A 21,918-nucleotide genomic window follows, 5' to 3' on the forward strand; every position below is an offset into this window, starting at 1 on the left:
ACAGGCTGTGGCTACCCCCTCTGCTGTACTGCCTTGCATCCCCCAACACAATACTGAAGTTATTTTTATAAGGGCTGTTTAGGTGCTATCATAGATGATTAGAATAATTAGCCTTACCTTCTGTAGAGTGGATGTGAAGTTCATTGCTTCAATACAGGCAGAATTTCACCATATTTCACCTTACAAAGGCAAAATTTCACCTCGTGTGCCAAAGCTGCACTTCAACTTTAAAAGCTTCAGGGTCACAGAAGTCAGGGAGCAAGAACTACAGCTCCTTCTGACTGTTTGATAAAGTTTTAGCACTCATGCAAAAGAAGCAACCAGTTAAATAATCAATGCAATGTATGAGTATAGGACAGAACAAGAGCAAACTTAGCATGTTGCTCTGAGCAGGACCAAATACATGCCTGAAGTTTTTATTTAGTGATAAATGGGTATGTGGACAGCTATTCAGAATCAATTTTGTCTACATTTAAATGCAGACAGGCTAGAGAGCTCTTGCTCTGTTTAAGCTACATCTACACTAACGAGAAATTTGGTGCCTTGGGAGAGAGCAGGAGATCAGAACAGTTGATGAGGAGAACCCTACATCTACTGTATGTGCACTCCAGGGGCTTTACTTTGGACTGGATATATTCAGCTGCTTCTCCCTCCTTAAGCATCCTCACTGTGAGTACTTGGAAAGTTTCCAAACGATCTATGGCAGATGCAGACCATAACATCCCCTCTAGTGGCAGGAACATACAAACCCAGAGCAGAGTTAACAGGCTTGTTTCCTCCAAAATACATTCTGTTAGCAAGACCAGAACCAATCTTTCAGTCAGACCAAAGTCAAAAGTGGAATCGGCGATTCACTCCAAAACTGCTCTACAGCTTCAAACCAAAACACTGAATCAGAAGTTTCAAATACTTAGCTATTTTGCACAGAAGGCCCTGTCAACTCAATGAGAAGAAAAAACTGAAATATAAACTATGAGTTTTCTTACCAGAATCCCTTTTAATTCTTTCATTGCACTTTCAGAGGGCTTTGGTGTTTCTGGCTGTAAACAAACACAACACATGCATGTTAAAAAACATGTGAAATGGACCATGACAGACTTTGTACTTGAAGACGGACATCGCACAAGGGTCTGCTGCACAGGCATGCAGTTGTATTATGTTCCTCTGCTCTCTCCTCTCATGGGCACAAGTCTAACATTCAATCTATTTTCTTACACAGATGAAGGGAAAAGCCTTAGCTCTTAACACTGTGAATCACAGCCTATACATAAAGAAAGAGTATGCTTTTGCGAAGATGGTAAGCAATACCTCATAGAAGCCACATTCAGGTAATAGTGCTAAGTGCTGCATAAAGGAAGAAATACTGCTAAATACAGTCTACTTCTTGATCACCCCTTTATCCAGTTCAGTTATTCTCTCTGCGCTTTTCGTTTCTCAGTAGCTGTTTGTTTACAAGATGTTTGCTTTAAGTTCCTTTCTGTGTCAAAGAAACTGGACTTCTATTTACTTACTGTTGGCTTCACTTCTGTTTCTGTTCTTCAGATATACGCTGCTCTAATTCTGAGCAAAGCAAATGAGGTAAGTGAAGCAAATGTATTCTTCTGAATGAATTTTACAGAAAGCCTGATTTATTTTCAGTGTAAATTACTGTACTTCGCCAATATTGCTCTGCTATTTATTCCAAACCTTTGTTTTAGGCCTGCTTGACTGGTTGACTGGTCTCAGATGAACTCCCTTTTTAATTCTGTCCATCATTTCTTCAACAGCTTGTCTCTTCAGATCTGTAACTTCTTCACCTGTTCCAAAAATCAAAGAGCATATCACATTCCAGATATGAACAACAGAGAAATAGTACAAAGAAAAAAACATGTTAAACAGATGGCCTCCTAAACAGCTTGCTTGCCATATACAGCCAGTTACCATAATCATAAATTAGTTTTAATGATGAAACAGCATTTACATATACAATGTACTTAGTTATATGCAGTAGGTCTTCTTCCCTGTATGTGTCATGCATATTGCTCATGTACTACCCAAATGCATGGGTTTTCTCAGTTTTATTAAAAATGAAAATGATAAGCATAAATATACAGGCTTATTTTTCTCCCCATAAGTGGGCTATTCACAGGGTCTTTCTTACAGGACCACTGTCTGACTCTTAATTTTCCCCACCACAAAGAGGCACTTTACCTTACACTGCATACAACTATATGATAGCAGAAACCAGCAACCTCATATCTAGTTAACAGGAATTCTGGTTTCTGGATACAGCGCCATTAGTGATCTTTGCTATCAGCTAAACTGTCACAAGGTCTTCAAGGATAAAATGCCAATCTACACAAACTGAGGATCCAGCTGTGGACTTCGCAAACACCAAACCGCAGTGCCTACAGAAGTGTGGACAGAAGCAGGGCCCAGATCCCCAAAAATGCAAAGCTCCTATAATTGGAACTTGGGAATTGCAAAAGCTCAGTGCTACAGGCTGAAGCACCAAGCACGGAATAATACGACCCCAATTCCACTGTATCTCTTCACTGTGGCTCAGCAGAAATTTCCACAGCTTCATCAACACAGGCCAAGTTCATAATGCCCCACGGTGAGGCCTGTATGCAGCCCGTCACAAGACTACCAAACGTGTCTTGTATTTCACGTGGGTTTAAGAACCTTGCTGGAACGACACACCAACATTTCAGACTGAACTAAAAACACACATCCGAAGAACACTACATCTAGTTAAAGGGCAAAACTTAAATACCATGAAAGGAAATGGTTGCTTCTTCAAGTGATTCAGTATCAGGACTGCGAAGTGTTCAGATGAAGCGGGAAGCTGTGTGATGAACCTAAACAATACCTGCTAACTTATCAGTGTTCTGGATAACATTAACAAAAGACACTTAATGTGCCATACCAAAAGGGAAAGAAAAGAGTACTTAAAGCAAATACATGGAGAAATATGGTTGACACTATTCAAACCTGCAGTGTTATACCTTATATAACAGTAATTTTAAATAGACTTTCGCTCTCTCACTTGTCAGGGTACTATTGATGATTCATAGAAATGCAGTTTCTGTATTGTAAGCTGATTTAATGTCAGGCTTTAATTTCACAAACAGGCTGTTTCAAATATAAAAGCTTAATTGATGGTACGGGATAGAAACCACTCATTCTAAGTCCTTAACAAGGGTCAAAACAAGCCTCAAGTTGGATGTAATAACTAGATCAAGAGAGAACTTTCCCCCTTTTTTTATTTTTATTTGAAGAACAGCTCAACTATTAAGAGAAGAAGCAGTTTATATGTGATTGAAGAAAGGTCAGAACTGTTAAAGTTTGCTAATAAATAATGAAAGAATGGGGTGTAGAGAACTTATAGTGAATTTCATAGTATTTCCCGCAATCACTGTTTGTAACAGTCTTAACAAAAAGGTGTAATCAAAACATGTAGGACACTTCGAGGTAAGGAAACCTGATAAATGAAGGCAACATAATTGAACTTTTACTGAAAGATAAGATTGACTCTTCATCAGAGATCTCGGTACAAGGTCACTTCTCTAATTATTTCACCCAGACCAACAACCTTACTTCTCTCAGACTGGTAACCAGGTCCCAAAGATCCCCCCAGGGACCTGCCCAAGTCACCCCATTCCTCAGTTCCTCACCTGAAAAATGGGAGGGGTAATACTTCCCTCCCCCACTTTCTGCCTGTTGGTCCCATCCAACAAGCCAGCCATGCTTACATACCATTACAGTCTGCTAACAGCGTTTTTTTCCTTTAACTGTTATATCCTATACCTAGAATTTCAGTCAGGTTCCCTTCTGCAGCCCCCTTCTTTGTTTAAGTGGCAGCAAATAGGTTAAGCAATTCACTACAAACAAACTCCTGCTGTTTCAGAAGGAAGATAGAAATGGTGAGAAAAACCTTGGTTATTTAACTGGCAATGCTTGTCTAACTAGCTCTGACTCCTCAGGCACTCATGATCTGTACTTAAATCCTGTTCTCAACCTACTAAGCTTCCAGCTTCCATTAACAATGATAAAATGCAATTTCAGCTGTTACTTTGCATGCAGAGTCACCTTAGTGCAAGATTCTGTTTTGTTTTAGGTTTTCAGTATTGTTAAAGGATTAGCATTACAGTCAACTCCAAGTGGTAATTTCACAAAATATGAATTGAGGGATGAAAACTGAAGCATTTAACAAACTAGCTCTGCAGAGAGCCTCTGGACAGAGGAAATCAGAACCAAGAAGCCATTTGGAAATTGGAAGCTTCCCTGTATTATGCTGTATATAATCTGCTCTCCGCTTAATGCTTGTTGGGTTTGTTCTTTTGCCTCTTCCAGATAAGCTGTGGAAGTGCAAAGCCCTGCACACACTGTAGCTGCAGCTACATGCTGTAGTGTCTCCAGTTCAGAGGCACAGGCTGAGCCTCTCAACCCTGCTATAGTGCAACTACTACAGGCAGTACCAAACTGCCAGGGTGGAACTCAACAAGCTGCTCGGAGTCCGTGTAACAGCATGGGGCCTAAATTGAACCATCCTTCTTCCCATCCCTCTCATCCAGCACATCACCATACCCAGCTAAGTACTTATCTTGTCAGGTCCTTCTGTGAGCCTCTAAGAAACATGACCACCCTCTTCCCAAGGGAAAAAAAGAAAGATTACTTTTTCTGCCACATCAGTGAATGAAATCAGCTCAGTGACATCTCCGATAAGCATTAGAGCCAGAAATAGGAAGATTAGAACTTTTCTTCAGTTACAGCAAGTGCTAGGTCTTCCCTAAAGGTTTTTGATCTGCAGCCTCAAAGACTGTTCATACCAAAATCCACTGGAAAAAGTAAATTGGATGCTGATCATCAGCTCAGTTGTAGAGGCATAGATGGCCACGAGGGCTACACAAATTTGCTTGGGATCTCAAGGAAGCTTGCAGTAGAGCAGAATAGAATAGAGTATTTCTGTTGGAAAGGACCTACAACAATCATCTAGTCCAACTGCCTGACCACTTCAGGGCTGACCAAAAGCTAAAGCATGTTATGGGCATTGTCCAAATGCTTTTTAAACACTGACAGGCTTGGGGCATCGACCACCTCTCTAGGAAGCCTGTTCCAGTGTCTGACCAACCTCTCAGTAAAGAAACGCTTCCTAATGTCCAGTCTAAACCTCCCCTGATGCAGCTTTGAACCATTCCCACGGGTCCTGTTGCTGGATACCAGGGAGAAGAGGTCAGCACCTCCCACTCCACTTCCCCTCCTCAGGAAGCTGTAGAGAGCAATGAGGTTGCCCCTCAGCCTCCTTTTCTCCAAACTAGACAAACCCGAAGTCCTTAGCTGCTCCTCATAGGAGTACCAAAGCTACAGTACCAAAGATACCACTTCCTATCTCAGAGTACATATACCTGAGCCGGAATCACATTTCTGGACGGCAAGGTAGATGAATATGCTGGGACATGGATAGCAACAGTTAATGTTGACAATTATAAGCATTTGCATCACTATCTGTACCCACAGTTCATTTTCACTAGCTTTACCTGCAGTACCTAGTGAATAATCCGCAAGACTTGAGAAAGGATGAGCCATACCTGACTCCTGCTGAGGAGGTTTCTCCTTCTTGCTCACATTGGTGTTGGAGTGAGATCTCTTGCGAATCATTGACATGAGAGACCTTTGAGGAAAATGAAACTGCAGATTGTCATTCTGTCCTGTATTACACACTGTTAGAATGAACTTGAACATGACACACAAACAGCTTGCTTATACCTGATTATACAGCTACTTACAAGAGACTCATTTAACAGTTCTTGAATGCAGATGTATGTACTGAATTACCCCCACAATGCCTCCCATTAAAGTGCACCAGAGAAATTTATTTCTTTTTAACAGACATTAGGCACAAATCAAAACACTCCAGATTTGAATATTAAAAGACAGTGTCTCATTGTGACACATGACAAATTGAAGCTGCTCTGGCATAATAAAAGGAAAGAAGAGCTGTGGATATTGAAGTATTATTCTCCAGAGGACACTTAAATATGGTGATCAGTATCTCCTCACCAACTCCAAGTTTGTAATCTTCTTACAGTGTCAAATAATTATCCCTTCACTATAGTCAAAACTAAGTCCAGACAAGGAAATGGTTCATCTTAAAGCCCAAGTACAAGCTCCTATGCACATATGATGTGTCAGCGGGGCCTATCACTCCCTACTGAAGATTGGTCCTTACAGAGTAGAGCGACCCACCTGACATAAAGGGTCAAAACTCTGCTCCAGAAAAGAGCACCATCCAGTGCCTAGGCTCCGAAACAACCTCTATGCACATAAACATCACAGTGCATGAAGGAAATACTCTGGTTTAGCTACTTCAGGGCTTAAAAGGAACAGTGTTATCTATCCCAAATAGTAAAGGGCACAAACTTAAACAAACCAAACAAAAAAAACCCCACAACACCCACACACAGTTAATTCATGCTATACATTAGTGAGAAAGAAGTGAGCAAGCCAAATAAGTTAACGGACGTAAAAGGAGCAAAAGACCAAACGTAGTTTTTCAGAACATGTTTAGTATAGATCTCTAAAAACAAAGCAAGATGCACAAAGGGATGAATTCTCCCTACTAATCATCTCTATTCACATATTTAACACAGCAGTTAACAAGACTCCTGTATGTAGTATCTATTACAGAAGGCTAGAAAGTGTCATCAAAGTCCATTTATTTTTAAAACCAAGCAAACAACATGAAGATTAGCTGCGTTCCTAAAATTTACTAAGCACACTTTAGGGCTCAGTTAATTAATTTGGATCTAATGCCTGATACATAATATATTGGTCAGCCTCTTTCACAGTTCTTTGCAAAAATCAGGCTTAATTTTGATAATTTCGCTCAAAACTGCTTGATGATGGGGTGGTAATTTTCTGGTGGGTTTTTTTTTTTTTTCTTTTTAACTTATGAAAGCAATTGTGGGAACTCACTGGAGTCTGCATTTTCATCACCAGTATCCGACAGGAAGGGACACACTGTAATCCAACATATCCTTTAGTTCAAAGGGGTTTTCTTAGCAGTAGATTCAGGCAAGCATTTCACAAGTCTGTAATTACAGCTATCAGGTGAATAGAAAAAAATAATCTCCTAAATTTAGAGGAGACAGGTATCCCTCCTCCTCCAAAGTCACAATCTAGACAATTTGTTAGGCTTGGCAAGGCAGACACTGTTCAAAATTGGTCAGGGTGTTAGTCTGTTGGCAGGTGGGGCACAGAGCGCGTCCTGCTGGTAAAGAGCCCAAGACAGATGGAGAAAGCCTTTTTTTAATTTGAAGACACTCTTCCTGCTTAGATGCAAGCTCATGTAATGTATTCTGCTTCAGCAAAGCATTAATTCTGTGACCTTTGATTTAAGCACTTACCGTATAGGGTTAGGAGGAGGGGGAGGAGGAAGAGGAGGAGGGGGCGGCGGTGGAGGAGGTGGTGCAGGATTTTCAGACTGCTGTATTCGTTTTTGAAGTTCATCAACTGCACAAGAGCAATAAAACAAACTAGAGCGAGTTCTTGGTTTCTCACATCTGCTCTGAAAACCAACTCTGATGGTTTAAGCAAAACCAGCTACTAATTAACTAAAAACCAAACAAGACTAAAACACACAGCTGCTAGGAAGTCCTATTTTTGGCAACATTTTCTAGCAAGAACAATGTCCTAGATGCACAGGATTCTCATTAAACCAGTTTATCTCCAACCTAAGTTACTTTTGAAACTAAAATGACACTCTCCCTCCTACAGGATTCTTCATATAAAATGATAGAGTACGGAAAAGTTTATCGCATTCCTGTAATGGTCTATTTGAGGTTGCGTTTGAGAATGAACTAACAAAAGATGAAACAAATAGAACAATTTCAGCTTCCAGACTTATCTCTGTCTTGCTGATGGTGTGGGTTTTCCCCATAAAAATGGTCAAAACCAAGCAGTGGGCAGAATGGATTCTTTCTCTCCTGTTTTTGTGTCAGATCTAAAATGTTGAAATTACTTTCCTGCACCTGAAATGTTGTCAAAGGCAATTAACTGGGGAAGGGTAGAAACAGAGGAAAAAAAAGTCTTAAATGTCTTTAGGTTACAAAAATTCTTAGCAATTGTTCTGAACACAGTGCAAATTATGGCAGAAGTACAGAATATGATTTCCAAAGTGGATCTGGTTCTTTGTTCTCGTAATGATGGATTCAAATTAAAATTACAATCTTTAACATTTATTTTTAAATTTAAAAAGAAAAAAAAAAAATCAACTGAGTGAGTTTAAATTCCAGGTACAATCTTTATGCTGATAAATTCCTTATGAAGGACAAATAAGCCTGGAAGGAAAGAATCTGCTGTGAAGGTTAGATTTTTTTCCAAGGCAGCTGAAGAGAACTCATGTGCTGCCTAGGCATATTTTTAAGGCTAGGTAATGGGAAACTCTAACACAAAGCAGTTCCAAGCAAGACTGCTAACAGGCTTAAAGATAATCCTGCTCTTAAGGACATGTTTTGGAAAAGCATGGCTCTATGTGGAGTCTTAACTAAGGACAGGGACTTTGGCCTCCTCTGAGGGGGGTTCAGATGCTTCTCTGACCAGGTATCATACTTAAAACTAGCACCTGCTTAGGCCTTGAGCTGAACAAGGACTGAAAGCAAAGGCACATGCAAATACTTAACCAACATTCTCTATAGCGAGGCCATACACACCAGTGGCCCTTTTTAAAGGCAATTTTAAATAAAGAGCATTAGGTCAGAAATTTCCTCATTCAATAGATAGGATGCAGACAAGCCAGGCACCATCCTGACAGCAATAACTGTATGAACACCTGCACTGCAACAAAATCCCTCCTAAATACTCTGTGAATCTTTTCTGCCCAAATTCTTTGGGCATTAGTTTAAATCGAGACAAACATACACAGTAGCTGGCAAGACTGTTTCTTTCAGTCACTTGACGTGGAACAAAATATTTGACTACAAGTAAGAGATTTAGCTGTGTAATTCTTATGGATACAAGCCATAAAAGCTCACCGGATTTGTTTGGCTAACTCCTTTTGTAGGGCTCTGAAGGCAGTACTTACCCTTCTAAATATCTGTTTAAAAAAAACCCAACAAAACACTCCCCCAGACCCTCTCACATCAGCAGAAATTGTTTTCTCACATGTCAATATGAAGGGCTAAATCATGTCTTTATTTTCACTGGTGTCTTCTATTGCAAGACTATTAAATGGTTAGGTAGCTTGATAATTATGGGATGATTTTGTACATTTCATACAATGTAGTCTCCACAGTCTGATAAATCACTGTGCATCTTCGCAAAAAAAAAAAAAAAAAAAAAAAAAAAAAGAAGAGCAGAGTTATCCCATTTTACTTATTTTTAAAACTCGGTAAGAATATATTTTGACTGAATACGAAGGATTGTGTCTTTCACATGAAAACCCATTCACATGTGTTGATCCATCTCAGGGCAATCTAACAACATTACTTTTATACCTTATGGAAGTTTTACGAGGTTATTCTCTCACACACATTCTGGACACAACAGTTCTGTGGCTGTACTTTGTCTTGTGAAGCACAGGTCTGGATCTCAGCTACACAAAAGCTGTTGCTTCTGGGGTCTCAAACATAACATGTATAATTCGATTAGACGCGCACCACTCTAAAATGAAAGTTATTACATGATTTTACCTGAATGCTTTAGGTCTCTAGCTTTTTCTTCTGAGTTCTGACACTTGAGCTCTAGTTCTTTTTTATCTTCCTCCAAAAGTTCTAGTTGCTGTTTAAGACGACTAATCTCCTTATGCAGTGCTTGATTCTCTAGCTGCTCTTCCAATTCTTTGATCTGCAGTTGGCAAACAACAGCATTCATTACAATAAAACGTATTTTCTGTCCTTTCTTTTGACAAATAACCCATTAGGCACAGTTATTCCCCAAACCATGATGTTATACTATAGGAGAAAAAAACAGGACAATTTTTTCGCCAGAAAGGGGACAATTTTTGAATGAGAGCCAGACAGATTTTTCTGAGAGATGTCAGAATTTTCTGTTATGATCCTAACTTGTTTTATCTCTTCTTTAGAATACATCTTTAGCTCCAAAGTACTTAAGCTATAAGATGTTCCCTTTTTTTCTTTTTATAGAGTTATCATCACATAATTAGAATTTAATTTCAGAATGTTTCTTCATCTGAAGCACAAGAACATTAACATTCCTGTTCTCTTACTGACTGCTTCCACTGACAGGTTGGTTATTTAAACCCCCTTGTCTCAACTCATGCAGATGCCAGTGGGTGAGTTATGGAAGATCAAATTTAGAGGCAGCATTGAGGTGCAGAGTGGCAATCACTTCCCAACTCCCTAAATATATATATTTTGCTCTAGACTTCAAGGAGCCAAAGATGCAGAGGTTTTCTATGAACCAGCAATTATTCTTCCAAAATACTCATTCAGAAGCATGTGAGATTACATATAGTCTTAGTTTGGCTGCATTCATGAAAATATAGGAACTGCCTACTTATTCCTAGCATTACTCTATTACCAGAGTTTTAAGAAGAGGCCTCACAGCTAAGGGAAAACTCATTTTCAAGCTTTCAAGTGAAGCAATGGTATTTTCTCCCAGTTAGAGATTGACCTAGTCCAGTTTCAAGGAATGTATTTGTTTAGATCCTAGCACTTTAGATCCTATCACACCGCTTTGCAGCATTCACCTAACATTTCCCTGCTCCAGTGTGTCTGGCTCTTCCCCATGCATTTCTTTAACAAGTGACCAGGCTACTAATGTGAACTGCCTACCTCTCACCTCCTGGTCTTCTTAGCTTATCCCCCAAAAATACCCTTTACAGTACTCAATGTCCAAAATATTCTCCTGTCATCTCTTCTTCACTTAATGGAACTTGACTTAATGCTTGTAATTGCACTTTACTGGCATCCGGAATAAAATACTTACCTAAACCAGAGGCTTCAGGCTGAAAAACCTTCAGGTTTTGTACTCATGTCTTACCAGTGACCCAGAAGAAGGAAATCACAATCTTCTCTGAAGTTTAGTTTTTAGATTGCGAACTCTTATGGGGGACAAGTTATCAAATGATTCTGAACATAACAAATAGATGATACTCCTTAAAATCACGAGGCTTTCAGACTTCTCCATGAGATGAAAAGTAATCCTGTTGTACCTTTTGTTGGTGTTGAAGCCTCTCTTCTTCTAATGTGTGGGTTAGCTTAGCATTGTCATCCAAAGCCTTCAAAAGCTGTTGATCAGGAGCAGAATTTTGCAGAAGCAACTGACTTTGCCTTTTCATCTTGTTTTGTTCAATAAACATCTGCCAAAACAAAACCCACCCACAACAAAAACAATACTTAAGCACAGTCTAATGCTATCCTGGAAAAAATAGCACTTGGAAATAAAATGAAGAAATTAACATCATGTTAACATGGTAGGGATAGTGAGGAAGAAGGTGAGAATGAAAGGGAAAGGAAGTTTGAGAGTAAAAATTACAAGACCTAAGCTCAGACTGAAAAGAACCAGGCCTTTGCCAAGAGAATCACCCACTGCTACACCTCAATTACCCACATGTTAGCAGCATTCAGAATTTGAATGTATCTCTGTATTTTGTTTCCTGTAAATGGGAACAATCTGATCTCTATTCTGGGAGCTCTGGAGAGATTCAAAGAACTCTAGGTGGAGGAAAAAATGCCTATGAATTCACAGGCTACCTCTTCAAACACATCTGCAAACCTTAGCTTAAAGCCCACTTATTTGAAGATTACCTGGATATGTGAATGATGGAGTCTTCGGGAAATGAATTTCAGTTCATGTTTGTGTAATCAGTGTATGCACTTGCCCAGGAAAAGGCATTTCAGGGCAATTTCAGCCTTTTAGTTCTGATCCTTGCGTTCTTTCCTCTTCCCCAGTTATATTTTTGATGTGGGGAAGGGATACATTAGAGGATAAAAAAAATTAATCAAAAATTCTAGAGACTTGACACTGATAAAAATATCACACATTTCTCTAGGCTTCACCCAAGAAGTGCAGAGGATGTCAGCACATGCAGTTTCCATGAGAGATATGTTCCTTCCAGACTGTTTAAGAATGCAGAAAAAAAAAGATTGCTTCCTGCCAAAAAAAATTCCTAGTGAATTTATTCTGCATCTTGACATCTCTTTCAGGTAGAGTGTTGCCCCCCAGGCAACAGGGGCTTCCACTCTTGACAAACTCAGCTGTGCCTATTCTTACAGCAGAAACAGGGACTGGGTCACGCTGAGGTTTCAGATGAGTATGCACAGGTCAGCAAAGCATGCCACTTATGGCAGGAGAACAGCCTGAGAATGCAGACACTCCCTCAGACTGTAAAAACACCGTTGTATAGAACAGTAAAAGCAAAAAGATATTTTAAGAATAAAGTATTAGAAATACAAAAGTTCCATGAGATCTTTTCAGGTTCCCACACTATTTATTCACAAACCAAAATTACAGATACAACATATGGTTTCTTCCTGTCTGGTGCTACTGCAATGCTATGTTATTTTTTTAATTTTTTTTTTTTTTTAATACAATTGGATTTTAAAGAAATATCAGCCATTGCAGTTTCATGGCAAGCATTCCACCCAGTGCTTTTCATGGACACTTCAACTGAGTCTTCGAGCAAGCAACTCTCTAGCTGTACATACAGACCTAGAAGCCTGCTGACTGTGCTGAACTTTTAACTCACAACGGAGCCTGCTTGACCCTGCGTGCCAAGAAGAGTCAATTGATGCGGCCTTAAGCTAATAAAACCTACAATGAACACTTCATTGGGTAAAGCTGTGACATGGGGGTAGGCAATAAAGGACTGGAAGTATTCGAAGAAGAGGAAACGATGAATTCAGGCTCTAGTACTATACTTTGTTACAAAACAAACAAAACCAAATTTATGACAATACACAGGCCACTATGGCGTGGTGCAAACGCATGCCGGACATCAGCTCCCTGTCCCAAAATTTTGCCAGTCAAACCAATTATGCTTGTGTTACCTTACACTAGTAGGGCTGTGGCAAAAACAATTCAAAGGCAAGAGAAGTTCAGAATCAAAGCTACCCACCCCAACCCATAAAGATTTGCCTTTGTACTGCAAATCATCTACTTGTTTAACATTTTATCTTCTTAAAAGAAACAGCATCTTTGAAACATCATACTTTAGAAAGGCCTCTAAATCACTGCTAAAGAACTCAATACTGTCTTAAAGCCTCCTGCTTTCCTGTTGAGTCAGTCAAAAGTTATTTAACCCTGACAGAAACATCATCTCCCTCGAAGCCACCTTTGGCAAACATCGCAATTTACCTACTGTGAACCTTCAAAGCAAAGTGAGAACTTGGGTTTCATTTTTTTGGAATCTGAAAAATAGTTTGAGGTGATAATTCCAGATTTTTGCTTCCTGAGTTTTTGCCACTAAAACCAACAGAACCGAATTATTCCACCCTGAGTGAGCAGAAAGCTGCCAAAACAAGAAGAAATCAAGTAGAGCAACATGAATACTTCAACTTGAGCAGATACTTCACCAAACGTAGAAAATTCATATTCACTTTGTTTCACGCTCTTCTGCAACAAAATGAAAAAAAATCTTTTTGAAGACTTGGGTGAAAACCTTTTCATTCAGAAGTTTCCACATGAAGCCCTGCATTTTCAATAAGCTTTATAAATTGCTTTCATGATATTGCAAATATGTTCCTGCCTACAATATACGTGAAAGTGTCTTCTGCACCACAAAAAAATCTTGTTGCTTATAACAATGCTGTAATTAGACACATGGGAATCAATTTCTCATGGGGAGTCTCAGAAGTTTCAGAAGTTACTCACACATGTCCTTGAAGTACTAGCATATTACAAATGGAAGGGACAAAACTAGACAAGACACGGTAGTGGTAGATAAAGCAGAAAGCAAGCTGGTGATAAACTGATTGCAAGTTTTTGAGAGGTTACTCTGTGTGTTTGACACAGGACAAAAAAGACCCTTCAAAATTAATTCTAATTTAAAATTTAAAAAACAATTCCTGCTTCAGCAGGGCAGAAACCTGGCTGCCTGCACAACCCTGAATATTAATTAAAGTGACTGCTGAAAGGGCAAAACAGCTACTAACAGGATTATTTGGACTAGGTGGAATTTAACCAATTGATGGATTAGTTCCGACTTTGCCACCTGCTAGACAATTATCTGCAGAGTATCCCAATCAATGCTAGAAACATAAGGCAATGCTGTAGGAATCTACTGAAACCATGACTGAAACTAAAGGCAGATCACAAAGGACAATAGTTTGCTTACATATACCATTTTCATTTAGAAAATCTCCAAGTGTTGTGCAAACCAGCTACATCTATTTTCCTCTTGAGTTTACAAACAGAAGCTCCAAAGTGCAGGAAATCTGGGACTTGGCCACTTTTCATCAGCAGAGTTTGCACAAGAACTGGGGACAGGGAAAAAGAAGGGGGCGAAATCCTGAAACTAACAGAAGTTTTTCCCTTGACCTTAATGGGGCCACACCTCATTGCTCAGACCCCTGCTCTAACCATTACCCTACAGAGCATTCACTGCAGCTGTTTTTTGTTTACACCAGAGCTGAAAAAGGAATTCTTCCTCATTAAAAAACTTAGAAAGCAACTCTGTTAGTGTCAAGTCCCTGGGAACTTCGATCGTCGTTCGAGTAGCGTTCAGGGTATAACTGGATGCTTTCCAACTAACTTCTCTCCCAGGAGCAAAATGAGGCCAAAGGAAATGCTTTAATGTCCATATGTTGCTACATTTCCATCTACACATCATTTGGGTACTCACTCTGTGGAATAACTTTTTTGTCTTAGCTACAGCTTGAAGGGGGAAGAATGTCTCAACACAGTAGCACTCTTATAATGAGGTAATCATTGGCTGCATAAAGTAAAATAAAAATCAGTGGCAAATGCTACCCACTATGAATAGAATAAGAAACAGTATGTAGCAAGGCAGAGTCAAACTTCAGAAGTCTCAAACAGAAAAGAGACAATCAGTCAACTGAGCAGTTGGTCCTGATTTCAATCCTTGGCAGCACTGGTCCATCCCCTCCACATCCTAGTGAGAAATCAGTAAGTCATCGTTATGGAGTGGTAACTCACTCATTTATATTTGTCATAGTTTTCAGGAGCTGATATCTATTGCATTATGTGTACCCTGAGGCATTATAGTCTTGTGTTCAGACCTGAAATAAGTCTCAACAGAGGTAGGGTCAAGGTACTTTTATCTCCCCAAAAGAACAGGCTGTTTGAAGGATTTTATGCGATGGGGGGGACAGAGTGTTCTTGTCCGATTATGGCTTGAAAGGGCACTAAGTGGCTTCAAATTCAGGAGGTACTCAGTTTAAAATATAAATCCAGGTGTGGATTTTAGTTCAATGCTAATCAGGAAAGTTATATATATAAACTCTAACTTGTAACTGTTTAACTGTACTGTACTATATTTTATTTATTTATTTATATTAACTTAACTGTACTGTATTATTACTGTACACCTGGGCTTCTGAGCTTCACTGCATATAAATATTACAGCAGGAAACAATGGCTAGTGGGGGTTTTTTTTATATAAGAGTTGAGAAACAGATGTATCTTATTAAAACACATTAAGAAACACACGCATAGTTTGGACATTGAACTAGAAATGCTCTCTCTACACTCAGGCTCAAAGCTGCACAACAAGCAGTGGTATCAGTCTTGTATGAGTTACAAATCCCTTGCAGTTTAGTGGGTTCATAGGTGTCTGAAGCGCTACTCAGGAAAAAAAGCTACAACAAATAAATGGGTTCTGCAGTTAGGACACAATCCAGAAAACTTACTTCAGCACAACCTGAATTCTAAGTGCATGTGGCATTACTCTTGATCTGAAACTTTTTTATCTGGTGCTTATATTGTTCCCCACCTGGGAACTGCTTCTATGGAAAGTAACTGTCATGTGATGTTAGATAGAAAGAGAAGACTACCCAAACGGCTAATATCAAGGGTATGGAGGGCATAGGACAAGACTCTAACAAAGAAAAAAAAAAAAACAACCCCGAAGTGAAGTATGGAAACCCAGAGCGATGCATTTCTGACAATATGCTATGACCTTCATAGAGTTCCTCCTTCAGAGAAGCCAAAGACTCAAAGACTAACCCTAGCTGGATTTTCAAACTGCCACAGAAAACTTAGCAACATGATCATGAAAAAGGACATATGCATAGTAATGGACAGCCAACACTCACTCCTCTCTCTCTAGGTCATTCATAGTATTTTATGGTTAATAGTTTTTGTTAAGACCTGCATCAATTTTAGACTAATAAAGATACAATAGTTGCTTTAGTTATTTTGCTAACTGCCAGACAACTTCTAAAGGGACTATTTCTCAAGAGCTACAAGATGCAGCATTCAGAAGTTTTGTGGCTCAAAAGAAGAGGTCTAGTTTACTCAGAATAGGGGAACTGGAGTAGATGAGTTAACCCTACTTCTTGTCCATCATTTGCTTCTCACCACAGAGGTGCTTGGACCATGTATTTTGAGTGTGAGAAAACTGAATCCCCATCAGCATTGTGCCTTCCTTAAAAACACAGTATTATTTATTTTACCAGCCTGTCCTGTACAAAAGGGTTTTTCAAACTATGGCACTCATTCTTCACTTATGAGGCATAACTGCCCAAGGCCCAGAATAAAGGGAAAAAAATAATATCTCTATTTTTACTTATTTCTTCATTTCCTGCAGTTAACTCTTTTTTTGGTAGTAATATAGTGATACATTCTCTATCACTCACAGCCTTACAGCATTAAGACACCATCTAATATATTCAGAAATAGATCATATACCACATGAAAAAGGAGGAAACCTCTTTACTTTTTTTCCCCAATAGATTAATTGCCTGAACAAAAAAGAGAAAGGAAAAAAAGAGAGACCAAAGGGATAGTTTCCCAGAGCATACCTTTGTTACTGTTTCAGAAGCCTGTTCTTGGGAAAAAGCTTGATGAAACATATTAGTGTTACATCATGCTTCAAAAGTGGTAACATTCAAGCTCAGGAGAATTCATGTACTAACCGCTTATCATGTCTCTTTAATTATTATGTCCAGTTCAGTCAGCTGGACTGCAAATTAATTATCTGCAGATACCAGTTGCTGTTGAACTATCCTTGGTAATGCACAGAGCATGGTACTTGCAAGCACAGTGTTGCTCCATGAGTGCTGGTTTTGCAGTATCCACTCACAGATGTAGCATGTTTATGCAGAAGTCCTCAGAAATTAACCCAAAAGGTCACAAATGCATCTGAGGAAGAGTTCTTTGGGAGCTCATGTCATCGAGATAACCAAATCCATCGCACACAACCTCATGAGTAGCGCACACATCTGTTAAGAATGACAATAATTTTTCTTAAGTCTTATAAAATGTTAGACACCTTTTATCTTTCAATAAGGGAAGATTCAGTCCCAGATTAAGTAACATCAGCTGTGCGCTGGCCCAGGCACAGGATGCAGGCATTTTGAGGTAAACAAATTACATGCAAAGATGATGTTGTGTAATAGTTACTTAGAAACACAGACATAGGTATTGTATGCTGTTTTAATGAATCTGTAAGTATTGAGAATTAGAGGGAAAGTCAAGGAAAAGGTGAACAATGCACATTACAGATATCACAGATTTTTATAATCCATCTGGATCACAGTTCCTTTGAATGCAGCCTTTCAAACTCTCAAACCACAAACTATTCTACAGATAACCATAAACACTTGGGAAACCCTTCTGGGTTTTTTTCCAGTTGTGTGTTTTGAGAAAAAGCCTATGCTAGCCTCAAAAGTGAGAGGAACCCCAGCAAACCTGCTCAGCAGTTTGACACTTCATTTCTATTTATCCAGGCTACAGAGGAGGGAAAACAATAGCTCAGTACTAACTTTGAGAGCACGCTGCCTCTTCTCCGGGAGGTTTCCAGAGTAACTTTAGGTGCAGGGGTTGTCTCCATGCCAGCGCACACGACAGTAATAAACTGTTCACTTTACAAAATATTGTTGCAAGGCAGGATGTATGCTTAATAAACCATTTATGCCAGATTATTTTGTTAAACTCCTGGGATTTTTACATTGCTAAGACTTTCAATTCACTTCTCTCACTGTGTCCCTCCCCTTTTGGCTTGCTTTGGCTGTATGTATTGTATTTTGCTCATCTTTGTGTAAGAGTGCTTTTCAGGGCTAGCCTCTATATTATTGCGATGGCCTTCACGATACTCTCTGCCTTCCTTTGTTTTCTTATAAACTGCTCCACAAAGAGCTGAGAGATCTTAAAGTGTCTCTTAAAACATGACACTAGAATTCTGGTAAAGCTTGCCAAGATTCCTCTGTTAACAACCCTGTTTTATTCAGGTAGGTACAGATTTTTCCATGCCCCCACCCCTTATACACTCTATTTATTTTATGCAGATTCCTGTACCTTTCACAATGGATTGTGACTCACTTCAAACCCTCTTTCTTTTTCCTTCCCCCTCTCCACACCACCGCTGACAATATTTACTCAGTTTCTTTAGAACCTCTAAAGAGCACGAATTCTAATGTTTGAAGTTGGATCGTTTTTGATTAATTAAATATATATTATGGTGGTGCCAGCAGCATGACTATAATTAAAGCTGTATTGGATTATTTTTTTTTTAAATCAAAAGCTCTGATTTTCAAGTGTTTGCTCACTCCTATATGTGCTTGCTCCCTCCCTCTCTTGCTCCTTGTCTTTCCTCTCCCCCCCATCTGCGTTCGCTTCTGCACACACGCTCACCCGCCCATTATCCATATATCACACCTGCACTCCCAATTGCTCACGTTCTGTGGCAAATCCTCCTCACTTGCCAGAAGGGCAGGACACCAAGGGCATCCCTTCAAAAAGCAGCCCGCACCAGCCGCTGATCCGGTCTCGTCCCATTGCAACCGCGATGCAGCCCCAGGAGGGCAAAGCTAAAAGATGAAGCCACGCTATGGAGAAAAGGGTTAATGTGAACACATGGGCCAACTCCCCCCGTGAAGGCAAGCTTCAGATACCTCAGCCCCTTAGAAAGGCAACATGCCCACCACCAAGCAAGCCCCTCCACAGGCAGTAAGCCCATATTTCAGTGAGCTAAAAGACACATCTAAGCTGTTTGAGATGTCACAAACAGTAATACGAAACACTAAGATGTGCCATTCTAAAGTCTATGCCATGGCGCTGCGGTGACACCTGCGCTACTTGGAGCCCATTTCCTCTCTATAAGTGCTCCAAACAAGTCGAGCACAAAGTACTGAAGGTGCGGTGTTGCCCTTTACTCAAAGCTATTCCTTCTCCCAACATTGCACAGCTTATCACAACCAACTATTGCGGCTTCTGCAAAATCCAAGCAAAAATCCATCAGGATTTTTGTTTTTTCAAGAAACATTTTAAAGAGACAGAGAAAACATGTGGCTGATGAAAGCAAGCAGAAAATTCCTACACATCTTTAGCATAATCCAAACAGCTCCTGTAAGCACATCATCGAAACCTCAGCTCTCAAAACACAGCTGCGACCTTGCGGCATGATCCATGCGAGAGGACGCTCATGCAACTTCACCCGAGCATAAAGCTTTGCTGTTGTGGATGCAGTTGTGGGCCAGAGCCTGTCTCTCTAATGTCTCAGGTCACCAAAAGGACACCATCAAGTGTGAAACCAGGCCAATGATAATAGAACTTTAAAGTAATTCGAAAAGCTACTTGTTCCCCAAACAGAATTGAGCAATGCCTTTGTTGTCACATGCTGTTGTATTTTAAAAAACTTTCAAAAAAATCTTTCTGAATAGCATGATACAAAAGGAAAAGAGGTAGGAACACAAAAGGAAGACTAACACAGGCCTGAAGCTCACTGTTGTAATGGCTCCATTTTGGACTGGAGAACTTCATGGAATGAAGAGCCTCAACTGAAGAGCTACACTGTCAATCTGTAACAACAGGTGCCCATATTTTCAGAAAAGACAACAACGAAGTAATGACAAAAACCAAGAAGTACTTGTTTACAAATAATCAGTATTTCTTTGGCATTGTACTTAACAGCTTGCCTATCAGTCAAATATAAAAAGTACTTTAAATACCATCTTTCAAAAAGTATAGGTGTCTAAATGTTACGGTTATGAATCTAAACCGAAGCAACATTCTGGTCCCAGAGTATCAGATTATACTCTTTTATGATCTGAAAACCAGCCTAACTATGCCTTTATATATTACTCATTTCTGAGAGGTGCAAGACCTTTGCATACAATCATCTGTTGTCAGTTAATGAACAGAAGCACATAATTGTTCTTTACTTCAGATGATAAAGCAAAGCAACAGCAGGAGATGCAAGATAGATACTGTAATAATGCATGCTAAGTGAACATTCTTAGAAATTTGTTTTCTGAAAATAACAGTTCTGCAGATATTACAGTCAACAAACACCGTTAATAAAACAATAATGCCTGCACAACCTCAGGAGTGTTTGGTTTTTTTTTTTTTTAAAAAAAGCATTATTAAAAATAGTTATCATAAAAGCACGGGTAATGAACAAATCCAGGTTTCCTAAAACTTAAAAATAGTTGCAGTAAGGTAATATTTTATAACACAGACTGGTAACAATATTGAAAAAAAATCCAAATCAATATTTAATAAATATAGGCAATATTTTGTTTAACAACTTTTGGTCACTAATAAATGCCTGTATCTTTAAAAATTTGAATGGAATTTGCAGATCTCATTTTTATTTCTGAAAAACCACAGTGAGCCTTTGATCAAAATGTGAATGGCCCAATGGCACTGAAGCCATGGCAAAGGGAGGTATCCAGTTCTGCTCAGCAGAGGAATTTGGGCTTCATCCCACAAAGCTCTGTAAAAGTGGGGCTTGGAGGAGGCTGCATGTACAGTCTCTTTGATTTCTGAAATCAATCCTCTTGAGTGATTTCTCTCCCACATCTCTTGACTCTAAGAGCATCCTGAAAAGTCCTTAAAATTTGGGAGTTAACAGGGCATTTTAATAATTAGTAAATAATTTTCATTTCTATCATTTCTTATTCCCTTGAGGGGAAAATGCGTCAGCTGCTTTAGCTTTGCCTGTTACATTTTCAACATGCGGCAGAAATACTGACAATAGGCAGGAGACTGCAGGTATATGTATACATACCAGTTACATAAATTTAAATTTACTTCAATTACAAGTTGACTCATTGAATGATTGACGCTTCAGTAGTGGAATTGATAAGCAGTAGTTTTCCTAAAGCTAGGTTATACCATATACCTATATGAATGAAAGAGAATCTGCCAAAGCTTAATACACGTGAATTTGCAAATACCTTTCTCCTCTAGGGTGAGCACCCGACCCTGTTACCCAAATGCAAATTTTCCTATTAACAGAAAGAGAAATTGATCTGTACCTAGAAATTATCAGATTTCTGCTAAGTTGGCTCCTTCAGTGGGTTTCCCAAAGGGTCAACGGAGTGACCTTGCAAAGGAAAGAAATGGGAAGAGTGGCAAAAGGTGGAATAAGGAGAAAGAGAACCAGTACCCTTGGCCCAGGTGCCCTGAAGTTCTCCAATGTTTGTACACAGCACAGAGAGAGTGAGAGCTCTCAGGCACGAGAGTGTGACTACAGGCAACATCAGGGTTGACTTCCTCACTCTATCTTCCAGATTTCCAAGTTTACTTACATTTCATCTCAAATCCCCCAAAATGTGTTTGTTTAAAATCTTGCTACGTGATTCTGTTCATATCCGAAACACTCAAAATACCCAGCAAAAACCAGAAGATTAACAGAACACAGTAAGTCTATTCACTGTTTTCTGTACGGGTTCAAAATGCATGCATGCCTTACATTCACTGACTGAATGCAGTTAGCTGTAGCGGAACTATCAAATACATTTTTTAATTTTTTTTGAGAGAAAAACAGCAGCAGCAAAGACAAAAAGCAAA

The 21,918-nt window shown here is 39.4% G+C and overlaps 1 protein-coding gene across 4 annotated transcripts in view; it reads right to left on the bottom strand.

The window, feature by feature from the left end:
• Positions 1–21,918, bottom strand: part of SHTN1 (shootin 1) — a 67,173-nt gene that overhangs the window by 13,509 nt on the left and 31,746 nt on the right. For all 4 annotated transcript variants that reach the window (XM_049810933.1, XM_049810932.1, XM_049810935.1 and 1 more), the window contains 6 exons: positions 11,156–11,302; positions 9,672–9,825; positions 7,389–7,494; positions 5,571–5,653; positions 1,687–1,796; positions 987–1,040 (listed from right to left, as the gene is read on the bottom strand). In XM_049810933.1, the coding sequence (XP_049666890.1) occupies positions 987–1,040; positions 1,687–1,796; positions 5,571–5,653; positions 7,389–7,494; positions 9,672–9,825; positions 11,156–11,302 (654 nt within the window). The remainder of the gene's footprint in view (positions 1–986; positions 1,041–1,686; positions 1,797–5,570; positions 5,654–7,388; positions 7,495–9,671; positions 9,826–11,155; positions 11,303–21,918) is intronic.

Source organism: Accipiter gentilis, chromosome 9 (assembly GCF_929443795.1).
Source record: "Accipiter gentilis chromosome 9, bAccGen1.1, whole genome shotgun sequence".
Taxonomy (NCBI): domain Eukaryota; kingdom Metazoa; phylum Chordata; class Aves; order Accipitriformes; family Accipitridae; genus Astur; species Astur gentilis.